This window comes from Mustela nivalis (assembly GCF_964662115.1).
Source record: "Mustela nivalis genome assembly, chromosome: 12".
NCBI lineage: Eukaryota > Metazoa > Chordata > Mammalia > Carnivora > Mustelidae > Mustela > Mustela nivalis.
In genome coordinates, this window is record NC_139031.1 from 92373622 (window position 1) to 92394369 (window position 20748).

The 20748-nt window shown below is 48.1% G+C and overlaps 1 protein-coding gene across 2 annotated transcripts in view; it reads left to right on the forward strand.

The window, feature by feature from the left end:
- The window catches only part of ABCA13 (ATP binding cassette subfamily A member 13), a 321989-nt gene that overhangs the window by 132448 nt on the left and 168793 nt on the right, over positions 1 to 20748 (forward strand). For both annotated transcript variants that reach the window (XM_082692779.1, XM_082692780.1), the window contains exons 32-35: positions 11509 to 11623; positions 12907 to 13236; positions 15253 to 15322; positions 15806 to 15937. In XM_082692779.1, coding sequence (XP_082548905.1) covers positions 11509 to 11623; positions 12907 to 13236; positions 15253 to 15322; positions 15806 to 15937 — 647 coding nt within the window. The remainder of the gene's footprint in view (positions 1 to 11508; positions 11624 to 12906; positions 13237 to 15252; positions 15323 to 15805; positions 15938 to 20748) is intronic.

The window sequence follows — 20748 nt, forward strand, 5'->3', positions numbered from 1 at the left end:
ACAAAGAAAGTCAAATGTTAATTCATGGCTCCAGAGAGTAAGACAACTTCCTAAAAAGGTTTTCAGCAAAATGAGAACCCTAACAATGGTGCAGACCTTGAAAGCGCACCTACTGTCTCCTTGGGGGCTATTAGGCGCCTGTGGTTTGCAGGGTCTGGAGAGGGTCCTGGGAGGAGGAGGAGAAGGAGCAAGCCTGTGTGCTGGGTCTCTGAGTGACAGCAGCGTCCCCATGTCTGGACTTTGATTTGTCCTGAGAGAAGCCCAGTGTGAAGCCTGTTGGGGATGCGAGCTGGAAATGTCCAGTTCCCGCTTTCCAAAGCAATCAGCCTGCCGCCCTGCAGACCAGCCAGAGGCGCCTCACGCTTCACATTTTTCTTGTTTCCTTTCCTTGAGAGGAACTTCAAGTAAGTGTATGAAACCCCTCTCTCCTGTATTTGGTGAATAGCTGACGTTTCAGCAGAAATTGACCTTCCTGATGACCTTGGGAGTCCCAAGCACCAGAAGTTCCCTCTGTGCCCCCACATCTCAGGGGACCAGAATGTGCAGAATTGGCTGGTGACACCAGAGGGTGGGAAGAAGAAGAAATGTAGTTATTTTTTTAAAGATTTAATTTATTCATTTGTTTGAGAGAGAGAGTGAGAAAGGGCAAGACAGCACAAGCAGGGGGAGCGGCAGAGGGAGAAACAGGCTCCCTGCTGAGCAAGGAGCAGGACATGGGGCTCCATCCCAGGACCCCAGGATCATGACCTGAGCCGAAGGCAGACTCTCAACCAACGGAGCCTCCCAGGCACCCCCAGAAATGCAGTTTTATATCCTTTCTCGTGCCCCTTAAAGCTCCCATGGACCCATCTCCCTGCTGGCCACAGAGCTGTTTTGTTCAAAACCCAGGTCATGGTGTGTCCCATTTCCCCCAGTCTTCCCCGTCACCAGTAGCCACAGTCATGCTCCTCTGAACACTGGGTCACATTTTCCCACACATCTTGTTCAGCCATCGAGAGCCTGGTAAGGCTCACATGGGTCCCGTTATTCCCCACAAGGTCTCCTGCTCTCTGAATGCCCTTCATGCCCCCAGGGAACTAGTCATCGCCACTCAGTGCTTACAAACATTTTGTGTGGGAGCATGCGTACCCCCTTGGTCACTCCGCTACCCTTTCACTCTGTCGTCTGTGAACATCTGACTTATATTTTCTTCTATTTTCTGAAGAGCTCTGGGACCAGCGGGAGGGTATGGGTGTCCTGAAGCCTGGGTCTGTTTTGTGCCTGGGGACAGCAATGCAAATTATCTCCTAAGCAGGTTGAATCAATCACCGATGACCGATGACTTAGTCCAACCTTGCCTGTCTCGTGAAGCTGCCATAAGATCTCCAAGGGACGGGGGCTGGAGAGTTCCAGGTTGGGGAGCAGGTGGAGATGCAGGGACTGTGGGCTGTGGATTGGGGGAGCCCGGCGCTGCCTCCCCAGACCTCATCCCAGGCTGCTCTTCAGTCCGTTCCTGAGTTAACTCTCTTACAAAAAATTCAGCTGAGTATATTGGAAGATCTAGTTGGCTCTATGAAGTGATTCTTGTTCTGGCATCATTCCCTCAGGCAAACAGAGGGGAACTCCAGGGCAGCACCAAATAGAAGGTTTTTCTAGGAAGGAACGTGGGGTAAAGCAGTTAGGAGCCAAGACAAGAAAGGATTGTTTCAGGCAAAGTGGACTTCCCTGTGGGGAAGGGTTGGGGGCTTAGTATGTGGATCACATCATCTTCCTCTGGGAGGAGAAGACCTCTTTGACACCTTACCTCATCAACATAGATTAGAACATTCTAGATTGATGGACTTAAGATCCCACTCCTGGAGAAATTGAAATTACAGTGAAGTCTTGGTTTGCTGTCCTGGGAAGCAAGTGACTCCAGCTGGGGTCTGTGGCTTTCTTTCTCACCGCAGGTCGTCAGAGTCTCTGGTAACAATCTGGGTTTCAGAAGGGCATCAGGAGACTGTGTGTGCTCTTGTGTGATGAGCCCCTAACTGTGGGACATGAGGCTACCTCAGGTCGTGTGTGATGGGATTGAGTTGTATTGTAGGACCCCAGCTAGCACATGAGGATTCTTGGTGGTCGGGGAGCCCCTGACCTCCAAGCTGGGCTTGGGGCTCAGACCTTTTAATAGGTGAGCTTGATGAAGAGGGAGTTTTGTACCCATAGTCTGAGCTAACAGTTTCCAAAGTCTGTTTCTTCGACATGCTGGGTCCTGGCAGCCAGTCCTGCCTTCTGATGCTACACGGCCTTCAAGCATTTGAGATCTCCTTCCAAATCCCAGATGTGGAATCATGAGATGCTGGCATCAAAAGTTGCATTTGGGGGTTCCTGGGGGGCTCAGTCTCTTAGACTTCTGCCTTCGGCTCAGGTCATGATCCCACGGTTCTGGAATGGAGTCCTGCATCGGGCTCCCAGCTCAGCAGGAGGACTGCTTCTCCCTCTGCCCCAGTTTGTGCTCTCTCTCAAATGAATCAATAAAATCTTTTAAAAAGGGTGGGGGACACCTGGGTGGCTCAGTGGGTTAAAGCTTCTGTCTTCGGCTCAGGTCATGATCCCAGGGTCCTGGGATCGAGCCCCACATTGAGCTCTGTGTTCAGCAGGGAGCCTGCTTCTCCCTCTCTCTCTGCCTGCCTCTCTGCCTACTTGTGATCTCTGTCTGTCAAATAAATAAATAGATAGATAGATAAATAGATAGATAGATAAAAAAGAAAGAAACGTTGCCCCTGGAGTCCAGGTCCGGTTCTTGCTGGTCACAGAGCTGGGGCCAGGGATCCGTCACTGATGCTGGCCGGGGTCCTCTTGGTAAAGAGGATGCCGTTGCCCATCGCTCCTCCTCACTGGCCTGTGGGGCTCTGCACAGAGGTGCTTGTGAAGACCAGACCTGGAAAGGGGGCAGGACCGGCCTGTGAGAGCCCACGTGCTCCTGGGTGGTACTCACTGCTGGGATGTTCTTCTGGGGTCCGGGGTCAGATCCAAGGTTGGAGGTGTGCAGGCAAGGAGGCTTCTTCCCTTCCCCCTGACGTTCCCAGGAGTTAGGAAACTTAGAACAAGAAAACGAAAGAATGGACATCCAATCTCCTGTCACTCACAGACACCCTGTGTAGGTCCCTCTGGAGCAGGCTGGGTGGGAGGGCAGCTCAGAAGCCCCCCTTCCCGGCCACCCTCCCCTCCCAGGCACCAGTCACAGGGGTCAAAGCCGCTGGTGAAGGCAGGGGGCCGTGGGTGGGTAGGCATGGGATCTCAGCCTGCTGGCCCAGCTCTGCCAGAGGGAATAGAGAGGGGACAGGAAGGTAAGAAGGTGGTGGTCCTTCTACCCAGCAGCTGCCTGGCTGGGTTCTTGTCCCACATTCCTCTGTGATGCAGTCCAGGGGCTCTGGACTGTGTGCAGTGTGCAGAGGCTGGGCTGATGGGGACAAAACCAAAGCCGATGTCTCTGTGGTCCTTCCCCACTGTGTGACTCCCATGCAATGCCTTTATCACTTGCCAGTCTTTGAACTCACTGGATGGTGCTAATAGAGGCTGGCCACAGAGAGCCCACTCCTAGTGAGGGGTCATTGGAATGTAAATCGAGCATTTGCCACCTTCAGAAAAAGAGCTGGTGACAATGAATGTTTATGAAGATCAGACTGTCCTTTTAAAGAGGCTTACATCAATGAGAGCGTTTGATTTCCTGTTGGCAAACCTTTCTTATTTTTTTTTTTAAAGATTTTATTTATTTATTTGTCAGACAGTGAGCAAGAGAGAGCACCCCCAGGGGGGAACGGCAGGCCGAGGGAGAAGCAGGCTCCCCCATGAGCGGAGTCCAATCTGGGACTGGATCCCAGGACCCACGGATCATGATCTGAGCCGAAGGCAGGACTTAAAGGGCTGAGCCACCCAGGCACCCCATGTTTTCAGACTTTTATTGGTAGTGCTCTTGCTTGGGATCCAGAGCAGGGATGAATACACGGAAGAATCTGGAACATGCTCGTGTCGTTTATGCTGTCTGGACAGTAGGGAGCGTGTGGACATCCTGTTCTGACTTCCTGGATTTTAATACGTTTCTTTTTTTATTGTTAGTGTTACAAGCAAATGATTATCTATCAAGAGTTGAGACTCTAATGGAAAAAAAATCCTACTTCATACTGTCTTTTTACACATTGGTCGTATTTTGTTTTGTTTTGTTTGGGGACTGTTCCTTCATGTGTTGTGGTGATGTGCCTTTTATATGCCTGACATCATGCATCTTGCTAGGAGTCGAGTGTCTGTGCTCATCCTTCTTTGGAAAACTGTGTGTCCAGCACTTGCCTTGTGTCGGCATGGTAGTTGCCTGTCATTCGTGGCCAGGAGAAAAAATGTTCTCTTGTCTGCAGGAGGCTTGTAGGTTGGGGGACAGGAGGACCCTAGGAAGGCCAATAGCAGTGTCCCCTCCTTTGTGGAGGTCCTGAAGGAAAGCGCCAAAGGGCCTCGTCAGACCGTCACCCAATATGGAGGTTGGTGGAGGCTGGGAGCTTTCCTGCCAACCTCCCCCTGCCGCTAAGGTGTTGGAAAGGAGAAGCCAGGCAATGGGTCCTGTCTTCCCCTTTCTCCCTCCTTTTGTGGTTATCCCTCCTAGGACATGCTTCCCCCACGCCCAGGTGGATGAATGGTTTGATTGATTTTAAGTACATGCTATGCCTGACATGGGGCTTGAACTCACAACGCCATTATCAAGAGTCACATGCTCCACCGACTGAGCCCGTCAGGGGCTGCAATTTTAAAATTCAGACCTGTGACAAGTGCCCTCAGTATATTCTGGTTCTATTTTTTCCATTTCCATGGAACTATTTTTAGAGTTTGTGGATTCTGTCTGCATTCTTGCAGTACGGGTGTCGATGGTCTTTTCCCAGGAGCTGTTTGAGTGAAGTTTCTTTTAATTTCCAAGTGGAATTTCTCAGGAATTTCTGAAGTTACTCAGTGCACTTATAATAAGAAAAAAGAATAGATTGAAATTGCACAGGGGCGCCTGGGTGGCTCAGTCATTAAGCCTCTGCCTTTGGCTCAGGTCATGATCCCAGGGTCCTAGGATCGAGCCCGACATCGGGCTCCCTGGTTGGTGAGGAGCCTGCTTCTCCCTTTCTCACTCCACTGCTTGTGTTCCCTCTCTTGCTGTGTCTCTTTTTTTTAAGATTTAAATAAAATCTTTAAAAAAAAAAAAAAAAAGGAAGAAACTGCTCCATATTAGCATTTCTTTTTCAATCAAATTGACCAAAGCTGAAAACTGAATTGTACACTAACTCCCGGTTCCTGTGGCTGCGTGAGAATTTTTACATTGCCTCCAGGAAACATCTTGATCACATCCACATTTTGAATTAATAGCATTTCTCTCTGTCAACTAATATATAATCTACTCTGGTGAATGATTTATGGGCACTTGGAAAGAATTTCTAATTTCCTATCTTGGGAATACAGAATCAGATCTATATTCATTTTGTTCTTTAGGAATTCTCTTTCCTTAAAGTTCAACCTTGCATTTGTCTTTGACTAAGGCAGATAAATCATGGTCCCCCTCCTACTTGGTTGTCTCTCTCCCTTTTCCTGTGCTGGTGGCATTTGAATGTTGTGTACAGATGCTAATAAATGTCTTCTGAGTCCTCCTTTTACACATAAATCTACCGTGTATGAAAGTAACTTGATGATCCCTGCTTTTTTCCCTTCCTTTCTCCCTCCTGTTCTCTCTCCCCCTACATCTCTGTATTCCTATTTGTTTGATGTGCCTTTGCCCTTAGACTTTTTCCAAAATGTTTTGTTTCAGGTGTGTGTCTTGTACGTTTCATATACCTTCTTATTTAGGCAAGGTTAGGTCTATAAAGCATGAAATAAAGTTTCGTGGATATATGTTCTTAGCTAAGTATTTTCCTATACTTATGATTTTACTTTTAAATTCATATTTAGGGGCACCTGGGCGGCTCAGTCAGTTAAGCCTCTGCCTTTGGCTCAGATCCTCATGAGTCAGGCTCCCTGCGGGGTGGAGAACCTGCTGCTTCCTCTCCCACTGTCTCTCCCTCCACTCATTCTCTCTCTCTCAAATAAATAAAATCTTAAAAAAATAAACTTATATTTAATAATGCTTTATCATGCTGGTGGTTATCTTATAATTGGAACTTCATATAAATAATAATAAAATAACACTAACCATATATATAAATATATAAATATAAAATAATATATAATATATTTATTATATATATAATAATATTAACCATATATGTGTGTGTGTATATATATTTTTTTTACCATGCAAAATAAAAATTCCTCTTCTTCTGTCATTAAATTTTCCTCTCCACCATGTCATTTTGGTTGATATTATGTCAATGTCTTCTCTTATACCATGAAAGATGCCTATGCTTATATTCTACATTTGTGAATCCTGAACAAATAGCCTTTGATTTTGACAGTCATCAATTTATTCTTTCTTTCTGATTCATTTCTGCTAACCTTCCAATTTTTGTTTGTCATATCACTTCTACATTTTAGGGAACATAATATTTCCAGTCTGTCTTGTCATCTGAATTTCCATTTTTTGTTTTAGTCTTACTTTTACCAGAACACATGTTCATTGCTTATTATTATCCTTACCCTGTAATTTACCGGTCATCCTTGGGTGGGCTAAAATTTGTCTCCTAGTAATTTCCTTAAGATGATCATATGAGATAACGTAACCTGGGATTCTTTGCAGCATTTATATTTGAAAGGCAGCCCAGCTAGATATGAAATCCTTGACTTAGTATTTCCTCAAGTATTTTGTAGAAATAACTCCATTATCATTGGCCTTGGATGTGATTATGGAACAATCTGAGGCCATTCTGATATTTTCCTGCTTTTATCTGACCTGGTAATTTTGCCAAGTTGCTAGTGACTTGAAAATTCAATAAATTTAGTGGGATACATTTCACTGTAGACCATTCTAGAATAATTGTCCATGGCACAAGATAAGACCTTTCAATGTGTAGATTTCAGTTTTCTTGCCTGGAAACTTTTGATGGGTTCCAGCATTACCGATTTATTATCTTCCAGCCCTGGATTTTCTTCTTCAAGGACTCCAATTGCATGGATTTCTTTTCCCCATATTTTTTATCCATAACATTTCCCTAATTAAAAAAAAAAATACCTTTTTCTTTATTTCTGTTTCTTTCAGTTGTGTTTCTTTTTTTTTTTTTAAAGATTTTTTTTTAAAGTTTTTTTTTTTTTTTTTTTTTTTTTATTTATCAGAGAGAGGGAGAGAGCGAGCACAGGCAGACAGAGTGGCAGGCAGAGGCAGAGGGAGAAGCAGGCTCCCTGCTGAGCAAGGAGCCCGATGTGGGACTCGATCCCAGGACGCTGGGATCATGACCTGAGCCGAAGGCAGCTGCTTAACCAACTGAGCCACCCAGGCGTCCCACAGTTGTGTTTCTTATGTCAGTTTTTTATGTCCCGTACCACGTTTTGTGCGGCATTAATTTGACCAGTGTGTCTTCTAACTATATCTTGTTTGATGGCTACTCTCTCTCTTCTGTTTCTTTCAAGGTTCTCCCAGTTCCGATTTCCTATCTTCTTACTATCTTATCACCTCATCACCCAATTGTAACAGTTCTGCTGGGTGTGTTTTTCAATATGTGGAATTGCCTCATTAACTATTTTTCCATCGATGGCAAGTAATACATTCACTATTTTCATCTGCCTCGTGTGACCTCGTCTTTTTGGGCACGTGTTTTTCATTTGTTGGTAATGGTGGGACTCAACCACCTTTATTCTTTGTACGGATGTGCTGGATTTTGTTCTGGTTGTTATTTGTTCTGAATGAATCGGGTTTTCCTGCCCAGTCATTTGCCAGGGGGTCCCGTCAGTGGTGAGGACCAGGTGACCTTAATGGCCACAAGGACCGAGCGCTTCCACTAGATACATGTGCTCCTCTTCTTTTTCCCTGGCAAAAGGGTCTGGGTGCAAGAGTGGTTTCTGACACCACCCACCTTAACATGCAGCTTGGCACCCACTTAACACATACTGTCCTATACCCTCAGGTCATGCCCCTAGACCTTCAGAGGTGCAGTTTTGATGGCATCTTCTACACTTGCAGGGGGCAGGGTTTCGCGGCTGACATCTCTCATCCGCGTTCCTGTGTGCTGCCTCCCTTTTTTTTTTTTTTTTAAAGATTCTGTGTATTTATTTGGCATAGAAAGAGATCACAAGTCAGGCAGAGAGAGAGGGGGAAGCAGGCTCTCTGCCGAGCAAAGAGCCCGATGCTGCGGGGCTCCATCCCAGGACCCGAAATCATGACCTGAGCCGAAAGCAGTGGTTCAATCCACTGAGCCACCCAGGCACCCTGCATGCCACCTTCTTGACCTTGACTGTTTCCAGTACTTCCAGGCATTTGTCAAAACTGGAATGGACGTTTTTCCCATCTCTTGTTGATTTGGGACTGGTGTTCAGGAGTGGAGTAAGAAAGGGTGAGGCACACAAGCCACGTATTCCAATTTCTCATTCCGTCCGCTTCTCCCAAGTAGCCTCACTCAGCCAGGTACGTGCAGAATGACTGGATATTCCCTGGAATCTGCGGTTGTGGCTGTAAGGGCTCCAGAGCTGGGTTTACTCACAAGCCTGCCACAACAACTTTGTCATTACGAAGATGTGGGTAGGTGGATGGGGGTTTCATAGGACCCGTACATCATAGCCCCAGGCTCAATAGAATCCTGACCCAGTGTGACTTCTGGGCAGTAACTCAGATGGAATTTTTTTTTTTTAAGATTTTCATTTATTTATTTGACAGAGATCACAAGTAGGCAGAGAGGCAAACAGAGAGAGAGGGGGAAGCAGGCTCTCCGCTGAGCAGAGAGCCCAATGCGGGGCTCAATCCAGGACCCTGAGATCATAACCTGAGCTGAAGGCAGAGGCTTTAATCCACTGAGCCACCCACGCACCCCACTCAGATGGAATCTTAATATTTGTGTGGGATACTTATGGGCTCTTTTGTAAGGCTCAAGGTGCTAGAAGAACAGAGGTCAATAGCTATCAATTCCAGTGCCCTTTTTGTTTTTTTTTTTTAAAGATTTATTTGAGAGAGACAAGGAGCATGAGCAAGGGGGTGGGGTGGGAAAGGGAGAGGGAGAATCAGGCCTCCTGCTGAGCAGGGAGCCCAACCTGGGGGGACCCTGAGATCATGACCTGAGCCGAAGGGAGATGCCTAACCGACGGAGCCATTCCAGGTCCCCAGGTCCAGTGTTTTTAAGTAGAAAAGATAAAGTTCATGAACATCGACAAGCTCTTTTCAAATACCTCCCATCCCCCAAGTAAGCTCTGTATTCATTGTTTTTTAGCTTTACAAGTGATCCAAGTGTCATTTTTTTTTTTCCCTGTAACTTGGGTTAATCTGGAAGAAGAGATGTCACTTGTGGGATGTGCAGGTGTATATAGGATATGGTGCTTCCTCTTCCTAGCCTTCTACGTGCACTGGACACTAAAAAAAAACAAGGACTAAAAAGCCTCAGAAAAATGGCCAAGCTGAGCGGCATGGGAGCTAACTTTCGAGCGTCTCTGGATCATGTTGGAGTCAGCTGATGTTTAGCTTTAAAATGCGATTCACCAAATTGATGGTCATTATAATCATCTCAGGCAGGAAAAAGAATAAAAACAAAGACGTCAATCCGACCCCCCTTCTTTTTTTACTTAGTCACAGTTTCCCTAACAAATAGTTCGCATTTACTCCATGGACAGCCTTTGCCAAGCAGAGGAGATGCAGGGGGGGGCCTTACCGTCCAGTGGGAAGGACAGATGGTCCACACTGGGGCCAGCACTCTGAAGGGGAGGTCTGGGCAGGGGTGCCCTTGCAGGCTGTTGCCACAGGGACCAGAGAGCTGGTTCTGTCTCCGGTCAGCATCTTTGCCCGCCCCCTTGTCTTGTCTACACGGCTGCACATTTGCTGTGGCTTTCCCCCTCCCTCTTCGTGGACTTTCTCTGTCTACACTGCATTCAGTCTTTCTAAAAAGCTTACACCTAAGGGGTCCCCTCCCTATTTCCCTCTCTCCCTTCTAAAACCCTTTTGCGGAATTCCCTCGTTCTTTGAGTAAATCTGCTGTCACCCGGGTATAGAAAATCCTTGCGGGATCTGGCCTCAGCTGACACGCCGCACCATCTCCCAACCCATGCGGTCCTTGGGCGCTCCAGAGCTGTGCCTCCGTGCTCCCGCCTCCAGGCCTTCCCTTGCTGCCTCTCTGCCTGGAGCCATCTTCCTTCAGATCCCTGACATTCTGGGGGACTCATTTCCTTACTTCATCCGCTCTCTGCTCTGACACTTCTCCCACAAACACCTTGCCCAGCTACCTGTTTGAGATAGCATCCCTACCCACGGAAGCTGTACTTCCTCATACTTGATGCCATACTGTGTATCTCCTTGTCCTGGTTTACATCAGGTGCACCCCCCGCCCCCACCTGGCCGTCAGAATGCAGAATGCTTCAGAACAGGACCTTTCTCTCTTCGGTTCATTCACGGACCACATGGCTTGCCCCTCTGGGCGGCCTCCTTGATGAAGCGAATAATGGATATGTGGGTCTAGAGCTCAGGGGGCATGGGGTGAGGAGGCAGAGCCCAGGGCTGGGCTGAGAAGTCACAGTGAGGGAGACCGAGGAGAAATGGAGAAAGCCAGGAGTGGTATAAAAGGTACAGAAGGAAGAAAGAAGGAGATACCCGTCACTGGCACCAAACACAGCCAAGAAGTGAAGACGGATAACAATGGAGAATGTCCCGTTGGGTTTGAGGAGGGGCTGTCGTGGGCGTTCTAGGTAAGGGCCATGTCAAGTGTGTGTTAGAGAAGCCGGAGAGCGGGAGTGGGAAGTGAGTGGTTGAAGAAGAGATATGGAGACTTCTTTTCTTTCTTTTTTAAAAAATATTTTATTTATGAAAGAGAGAGAGAGAGAGAGAGAAAGAGCACGAGAGCAGGGGAGGGGGTAGGGGCAGAAGGAGAGGGACAAGCAGACTCTGATGGAGTCTGACTCGGGGCTCGATCTCACAACCCTGAGATCATGACCTCAGCTGAAACCAAGAGTCAGACACCAACTGAGCCACCCAGGTGGCTGGCCACAGGGAGAATTTCAACGGTCAGTTTTCACATATCTTGTAAGGCCATAATCTATGGTCAACTGAGATTTTCGATTGAAGACACACAGGAGTCCCAACTAAGTAGGGGAGGTTGTAGTCATGAATGAGTGACCTGTGTCCTTCCCATGGGCTCTGCTTAGGAAGGCGTCAGAGGGCAGGGATTGGGACTGGGGGACAGTGGCTGTGTGAGGGACCTCCAGCCAGTGTGTCTCCTTTGTGAGTTTCACACGCCTCCTAAATCAGGACGCCAGCCAGCCATCCCGTTGAAATGGCCAGACGAGATGTTGCTCCTTGAAAGGGCTTGGTCGCATGTAAGGATGACGTGAAAACGTGTATGCAGGAGCCCTACCCTGGAGCCCCTTCCTTCGTCCTTGGGTGCTGACGGGATTACTTCCTTGCAGATTCTTGAACAACGTCGGCTTCTTCTTCCCTCTGATAATGATGCTGACGTGGATGGTGTCTGTGAGCAGCATGGTCCGAAAGCTGGTTTACGAGCGAGAGATCCAGATAGAAGAGGTAATCGGCCGAGCGCCTGCCTGGGGGACCAGCGGGGGTGGCGGGGGCTTTGGAGCCGATTCCTGTCCCATGACTAACCCCCATACTCTGTTTCACCTGCTCTCCCCTCTGTTGGGGCCCCTGTGCGCAGCCGGGAGGGGGCCCCGGGGAAGAGCATTTCACATCGGAGCTGATGCCCTGCCAGGCTAACAGGTGTTTTCTGCGGGGATAGAAGGAAGCCCAAGGACAGGCAGGCCAGGATCAAAGAAAGAAGCCAGCATTGCCCATTCAGCAAGTTTTAAATAACCCGGAAAGACGTAAGGGCAGACTCCCCACCTTGATTTAGGATTAAATCCCTTCATGACAGCCTTGATGTTCTTGTTTTACTACCGTTAAAACTTGAAACTATCACATCTGTGGTTAAGAAGGAACGTTCCTGAAAGTACCCAGTGAAGGCTGGCCTTTGGGGGGATGGGCGCACGCACCCCCTTGCCTCCGTTATTAAGGTGAAGGAGCAGCGAGGTCAAGGTCTCGATTCGCATTCAGGTCTGACTGGGACGGGCACTGCTGTTTCCCACGTTGTTCACCTACTCAGAATGGAATTTTCCTGCATTTCTGTGTTTCCTCCTCACCCACCCAGCAAGGACCCTGGGCATGGGGACTGAGGACTGGGGGTCAGTCACGCTGACTTGGTCGCCTTTTACCAGGGAGCAGCCCCACCACCCTCCAAGATACCCCGAAGTTACAGATGGAAAATGAGCATCTTAACAGAGACCTTCATCTCGTTATTACTTCAGGCTCAGTTGTTTTTGCAAAATGCCCTCTAACAGTCATGCAAGAGACCCCTCCCCAACCTGAACAGCTTAGGGTCCAGTATCCCCCTCCCTTCATTGTTCTGTTTGTCTTCCTTAAACCAAACCAACACCACTGAAATAAGGGGGGGGGGGGAGATAGAAAACAACCAAAAACCAAACAAAGCAAAAAACTGAAAAAACAAAAAAAAAGGAAAAAGAAGCAAAGCTGGCAAAGTCCGAGTGGATAAGGAGGCGCAAGGCATGATGGCCATCGCTCGAGCCTGGGACTGGGGGCTGGTCCTGCCCCTCTGCGGTGTGGGCTCATGGCCGTGACCTCCCCGGGGAGCGTTCCCTACAAGGGGTGTTGGGCTCCAGGTTCTGCACGGGGCGGATGGCCAGGCTGGCCCCAGCATGGGAATTTCTAGCGCCACCTGCCTCCCCTGACAAGATCTGCTCTTTCTCAAGGATCCCGGTGATAGGTGATAACCCTGCGGTTCCTTCTTTTGACAGTACACGAGAATGATGGGCGTGCATCCCAGCGTCTTCTTCCTGGCCTGGTTCCTGGAGAACATGGCCGTGTTGGCCTTGAGCAGTGTCGCCCTGGCCGTCATTCTCAAAGCGAGCGGCATCTTTGCGCACAGCAACGCCTGTATCATTTTCCTCTTTCTCCTGGATTTCGGGGTGTCGGTCGTCATGCTGAGTTACTTCCTGAGTGTGTTTTTCAGCCGAGCGAACACAGCTGCCCTCTGTACCAGCCTGGTGTACATGATCAGCTTTCTGCCCTACATAGTGCTGTTGGTTCTCCATAACCAACTCAGTGTTGTCGTGCAGACGTTTCTGGTAAGTTTCTTCTTTTTTTTTAATTGCTGCATCTACTCGACAAATCAGTCATCACCTTACTCCATCGGTCTGTCATTTCTAGATCTGGGAGGGCTCCCGGTTACTTCCTTCTCTTTATTTGGTCCCTGGAGGCCAACCTTGCAGCCTCCGTGTACTGGCATTGTAGTGATTTTCCTGGAAGGGAGCCCATGACGAATTGACACTTCCCACGTAACGGGGTCTCTCCTCTGGGGGCATTTTGGAAATCGGCCACTCCCCAAAGGCAGCGTAGGACCTCCTTGTCTGTGTTTCACGGATGGAAAGACATAGATTTCCAAAGCTATTTTAGCAGCAAAAAATAAGTGTTTTTCTCAAAACATCAGGAATGACATCACACTGAGGGGAACCATCCCTCTCTTAACGACGTCAGAATGATTCACCATTTAAAGTGCGCCCGCCTGAATGGGTAGGATCATTCTGTTGGGTGTGTGACACGAAGTACACAGAAGAGACACACCCATTCCTTCTTGGGTGAGAAGTGCTCGGCGGGTGCTGGGAGCTCTGTCCATGGGGAAGAGACGCATGCATGACCGTGAGGACGGTCGGCTGCAGAGAGCCAGCCCCAGATCTCTCCTCCCCACACAGGTCAGGCCAGGTTCCCCAAATGCAGTCTGACTGGAGGTGTGACTGGAGACACTGAGGGAGAATTTGGGAGGTGCCCAGGAGGGCTAGGAGCTCAGGGCTCCTACAGGACCCTTGAAGGCCATGGGAGGTCACCTGTCCCACAAGGCACCATGACAGCTGATGGACCCTTGCTTGTAGGGACAGCGTCACTCTTTCTGCTCCCTTAGAGACTCAGGGAGAATACCTCTGTGAGAGCCCCATTATTTTTCTCCAGCATCTGTGAACCTCCGCCTTTCCTACTGGCCATGGATACGCATTCCGTTGAAGAAATGCCACCTTTACGTGTTTATTTATTTAAGATTTTATTTATTTATTTACTTACTTATTTACCTGAGAGCGAGTAAGCGAGAGAGGGAGAGAGAGCACGAGAGCACAAGCAGGGAGGGGCAGCAGCCAGAGGGAGAAGCAGGCTTCTTGCTGAGCAGGGAGCCCAATGTGGGACTCGATCGCAGGACCCCAGGATCATGACCTGAGCCGGAGGCAGACGCTTCACCAACAGCCACACAGGTGTCCCGAAATGCCACTTTTAATCAGAATTTATCCATTGATGGGTGTTCACCCGTTCTAAATAGCGGAACCAGTAATTTTGGGTTAGTGTTTGTTAGCTGTTTCTAGAGTCCTGAAAATGACTGGGACCTTTTACCCAACCCCACTCTCTGCTACTCCTTACATGGCCTGAATTTCAAATACTGCGGTGCCTTTACTTCAATGCATTTGTTTAAACGTTCCAGCATACAATGTTTGAGTTCCTCTTCCCATGTTCAAACGTTTCCTTGCCAAAAAAAAAACAAAAACAAAAAACAAAACAAAACAAAACAAAAGCAAAACAAAAAAAACCCTAACTCTGCTGTCTGATGTTTTTAAGTGTGAAATACGGTTCAGCAGGTTCTTTCGTGGACGTAGGACCTGCCCAGTGGAAACAAAGCACCGCTTTCCTCCAGGGCGCTCTCTCTCTAGCTCAGAATCGTGGGGATGATCTGTAGGTCTGCCTGCGGCACGCTCCAGGCCATCCACTTAATAATGAAAAACAAGAAATCGCTGTGTTCCCTTCTCCACTGTTTCCTGTTACACGTTTCTGTACGCGCGGTGCTCGGGTCTCTGGCACTTTAGGCACTTTAGGGAATTCCCTTCCCCATTAAAAACTAGCTTGTTATCAGCGTACCAGAGTGGGCTGACGTTCGGCTTGGTCTCCCAGGGTCCAATGTCGAAATCACTGCCTGATGTGATGCTTTGCCATCGCCGGGGGGGCAGGGGTGCGTGTGTGGCTTCTGCGTTTGCATGTAGCGCCGTGGGTTTTCTGGGGTCTCAGGGCATTGCTAATGTGCTGTTTCTCTCTCCGTTCCCTGTGGGCAGTGCCTGCTCTCCACCACGGCCTTTGGACAAGGAGTGTTTTTCGTCACCTTCCTAGAAGGGCAAGAAGCAGGTAAGGAAGGGGAGAAGCCTTGGTCAGAAGAGACCAGGGATTCAGGCTTCTAGGTGTTTCCAAGTGTCCTGTTACAAGGGCAGAGGACAAGGTCTTCATTCCAAAGCAGTATGTCTGGAACAAGTCGCTGGGGCTTGCCTCAGGGGGTGTGATTACCCCCCACGGCCCAGACGTGGGCCCGATAGATGCGTTTTGGTGAGACAAGAAACGAGGTAGAAGTAAAACAACACTAAAATAAAACAACAACAACAAAATGTTGGATATTCGAAAGTGGGTAAAGCCAGTCCACCTGGTTTCCTTGAAATCACGGGAGACTGGGCAGGCTCCCAGCTCCTCTGAGGAGCCGTGATCCGTGGGAGGGCCTGCCTTTGTCTCTGCTGCGTTCAGCTCTGCTCCGAGCTTCCAGAACGCACGGACTTACTCACCCAGATCTGCCCCCAGAGAGGCTGTGAGGCTCTGACTCTGCCTTTCCCTTCCTTCCAGGGGTCCAGTGGAGTAACATGTACCAGCCTCCGGAACCGTCAGGCATGACATTCGGCTGGGTTTGCTGGATGATGGCCTTCGATTCGGGCCTTTATTTCTTATGTGGTTGGTACTTGAACAACTTGATTCCCGGTAAGAATTCTGTGTCATCAAAGTTGCCCCAAAGAAGCTAAAAAACCGGTTTAAATCATGCGTTTACATCTAGTCATCTCATCTGATAGAATTTAAATCTAATATGCATGGATATTAGAATGATAATTATCTAAATTTAAATGAGAACTCAGAGGGGGTTTCGTAGGATGTGTTTGAGAGGGAGCTGTGAAGGCTTGAGAAACAGGTGGGCTGCCCAGGTCCTGAAGGAACGGTAAAGGCCACGTGAGGATAGGACACAAGTGCCTGGAGGCTGATGGAGTGCCCCCTGTCCCGCCTCCCCTCCCCAGGCCACCAAGCGGCTCCCTGGGTGGGCTTCTGTCAATGAACAGGATCAGGGTTCTCTGGATCAGTGATGTGGGGAGTGAGGACAGGAGAGTCTGGGGGCATGTGTGTCCTTGGCCCCACAGGGACCAGGTTGGGCAGAAGTCAGAGACAATGTGGAGCAGGAGTGGAGGGACCCTGCTCTCTGCCAGGGCAGGGGGCTAGAACCTGGTGGGAAATCAGGCTGAGGATGAGGGGCTGTGCTGGGGGCTGGGGTCAGGTGTCGCCTCCAAACTCAAAGTGTCAGCGGTGTCAAGTGTGAGATTTCTTCCGTGGAACAGCAGGTGCATCCTGGAGGCCATGGGGAGCCAGGCCACCAATAGTAATGGTTTGCCCTGCCATGTTCGTGGGGAAGAAGGTACCCTTACCACACACCTGGGTCAGGATGAAAAGAGCAGAAACAGCTTTTAAAGTCTCTTTATTTATTTATTTTTTAAATTAGTTATTTATTTGACAGGCAGAGATCACAAGTAAGCATAGAGGCAGGCAGAGAGAGAGGAAGGGAAGCAGGCTCCCGTCACTGAGCAGAGAGCCTGGTGCGGGACTCGATTCCAGGACCCTGGGATCATAACCTGAGCCAAAGGCAGAGGCTTTAACCCACTGAGCCACCCAGGTGCCCCAAAGTCTCTTTATTTTATATTTTTAGCAGTGGTATTTTGATGATAGTCTATGCCCTTGCTGAAATGACTTGTGATTTTGTCTCTAATTTCCAAAGCATCTGGATATTTGAAGTGAAGTCTAATCTTTAAAAGTTAAGAACTATGAGAGACAGAGATAGACAGAGACAGAGACACACACAGAGAGATTCTAATCATACACACATGGACTATGAAGGGATATAAAGACAAGCTGTTCTGACAGGTGTGACGTGGTACCTCATTGTGGTTTTGGTTTGCATTTCCTTGACGGTGAGTGATGTCGAACAACTTTTCATGTGTCTGTTGGCTATCTGATGTCTTTTTTGGAGAAATGTCTGTTCATGTCTTCTGCCCATATTTTAATTGGATTATTTGTTTTATTGGGTATTGAGTTTTATAAGTTCTTTTTTAAAATATGATTTTATTTATTGGAGAGAGAGAGCAAGAGAGCATGACTGGGTGGGAGAGGCAGAGGGAGAGGAAGAAGCAGACTCCCCGGTGAGCAGAGAGCCCCACGTGGGACTTGATCCCAGGACCCTGAGATCATGACCTGAGCTGAAGGCAGAGGCTTAACTGACTGAGCCACCCAGGTGCCCTGAAAACATATCTAAAAATAAAAAGACATGGAGTTGGCCAAAGATGACAATAGATTTGTCTTCCTTTTTTAAATCATGTCATTAAATTGCCCTGTATATTGCTTACATATCCTTAAGTGGCACTGTTTACATTACATTTCAATAATGTATATACTGTACAAATTACACTATTTATTTTTAACTCCCACCCAGTCTGACAATCATAACAAAAAATGAAATTACCAGAAAATACAGATGGGCTTTCAGATTCATAAGCGGGATTGCAATTTTGAGGAGCTCGCTGACCTAATGTGTTCTTTTTAAGACAAATATTTTGTAATGCTCCTTTACTCTCCTGAAATAGAATTCACAGATAATAAGGCCTGTTTACCTACCTGATTCAAGAAGTTAATGTACTGTCTTCTCTGTAATATAAAAGAGATAAAAAGAAAGTAATTTTAACAATGCCCAGGCATAACGTTATTACAAGAAGGAGGGAAGTACTCAGATGTTTTTCTTACTTCCGAGGAGTAAGTTTGGATTTAAGGGAAGGAAAAAGACCTAACCGCATTTGGTACTGGAAGCAAGAAATATATATGACAGAGTTAATGGTATAAAAATTCTTATAAAAACTAACGTTGAGGTCATTCAGAGCAACCAGAATTATTTCTATACGTCAAGAAATGTGGGAGTAATTTTAATTAGAGTAGGAATAATGTGGGATGAAACAGAGCCAAGGGAAGTGGATAAAATAATGACATTTTTGTAAATAATCTGGGTCTTATTTGAAAGTGTGGGGTCAGGTAACTTTTCATGATAAGACATGGGTCAGGGGCACCTGGGTGACTCAGTCTGTTAAGCATCTGACTTTTGATTTCAGCTCTGGTCTTGATCTCAGGATCATGGGATTGAGCCCCGTGTCAGGCTCCACGCTCAGCATGGAATCTCCTTGTCCCTCTCTCTTCGCTCCTCCCCGCCAATCACATACTCATATACTTCCTCTCTAAAAAATAAAATCTTAAAAAACGAAAGAAAACAAAAAAACATGGGGCAGGTAATGATGAAGCGTAACCAAGGATACATCCCCTGTCTCATAATTCACCCATGCCAGTGCCTACATTTCGTCCCTAGTGTTTTGAAGGCTCTGGCGATCATATCCTTGGGCAGACGGCAGGACGGAGGGTGGATCGGGGCCAGGGAACAGTAACATGATTCAGATTTCAGAGAGCCATGGGGTAGATACTTGGTGACAGCATCAGAGTAAGATCGAACACAATGGGAGGCTTCCCTAGTAATCATTTCAGTGTGTGATTTTACAAAGTAGATGTTTTATTATTTTGCTATACAGCTTAAAAAATATGGAGAATGATGTGAACATGACATAGCTTTAAAAAAAACCCTTTATTAATAAAATGTAGTACACGTCACAAAACTCTGCTGATTTTGACAATACTTGGTTCTAAGTTTGTTAAAAGCCATCTCAGATGTTTTGTCCTGAATTTGCGTGTCCTAGGCTCGACTTGCTAGAAGGGGCTTCTCTTTTTCATTTTTTTTTCTTTTAAGTGTTTTATTTATTTATTTATTTGAGAGAGAGAGAGGGAGAGAGAGAGAGAGCATGAGCGTGGGGCAGAGGCAGAGGGAGAAGCAGACTCCCCGCTGAGCAGGGAGCCCAAAGTGGACTTGACCCCAGAAACCTGGCATCATGACCTGAGCCGAAGGCAGGTGCTTAACCCACTGAGCCCCCCAGGTACCCATAGAAGGGGCTTTTCACTTGCATGGCTGTGTGGGAGGAGCCTCACGAAAGGCAGGCCAAGGGCAATTGTTTGTTGAGCTGGATTGTTCAGGCCTTTGAAGGACACCCACCACCCCAGATGCCAGCACCCTAAAGGCCACCTGTGCTACCCTTCCCCCCATTTATCAACCTTCCTTTTCATTTTTTGTATATCTGAGAATCTGACAACTTGGAGCCTCAGGGACTCCGGAGGGACTGTCCCCCAAGGGGTAGCAATTCCTAGAGATAGTAAAGGATTTGCTTGTGAGCTCCCTTTTCATCTGCAAAGCCAGCAATCCAGAGCTACAGCCTGCCACCCCCTCTATAGGTTCTCCTGTCCCCTGCCCTCATGGCCCCAGGGCCAGGGACCCAGTAACTGGGACAGCTCCTGTGCCCCAGAGCCTGCTGACCCTGCTTCAGCTGCTCCTTCCCCAGAAAGTACAGTAAAGGGTCTAGCCTTCACTGCCCTCTCCCTGCGCCTCTTGACGGACCTGGTGCTTCCCTGAGTGCCCCCCTACCCCGGTGCCCTCTCCTCCTGGGACCTGAATAGCAAACCATCCTTTCAAAGGCTGGTTTCCTGATTTCTCGGACTCCACATACCTGAATAATAATAAAACCTACAACTGAAAACACCTGTTCGCTCTGCCAGCCCAAAGTCCCCCCTCCCTCCCACATTTCCAGAACCCCTCTACGAGGCCTCAGCAAGCTGAGAGTCGCTGTTTGCAAGTCTGCAGTGGGCAGCAAGGCCTCCCCAGCCAGGGCTGGGTAGCAACAGTTTTGCTGTTGCTCTCCGTGTCCTTCTGTCTGTCCTGTCCGTGGAGTGATGGGGTGGGTCCAGACCCCTGCATGTCTCACCCTGGTGTCTGAGCGGGAGGCCTGGCCTCCTGGCCCGCCAGGTTCAAGGTCAGGTGCCGATCTCCGTGCCTGTGCAGAGCTCCCCGGCTGACATCGGGTCCTCTGCAAGTCTTTTCGTTTCATAAACTCTTCTTTATGTGCTTCCAATTAAATTTGATTTCACTCGATCTGTCTAGTTTCATTGACTTCTGCTTTTATCACTGTCAGGTTTTGGGGGGCAATGCTAATGAGTTTCCTGCCCTGCGTGAGCCAGCAGGCAGCTTCCCTGGGTGGAGAAGAGCTCTGGAGAAGCGCAGGGCCTTTGCATATATTAATGTGCCCGGCTACATATGGTGATGTGAGTGGGAAGCCCGTGCTCATGGAGTGCTCATAAAACACGTTAGGATTTACAAGCAACAGCAAAGAGCAGAGGATAGCGTTGGAGCTGAGTGGCCTCCCTGCTAGCGGAGTTGGCAGCCTTCCCCCCCTACCCCCGTCCATTTACATTAATAGATTAATTAGCAGGACTTTAAAAGTGCAAACAGATTAGAGCTGGATGGCTTAATTAGCAAACTGGCCGTTAATATTCAATTTGTTTCCAATTTCAAAAGGTCCCTCCCGTGTCTCTCGTCCTTCCCGTCCCTGCAGCCA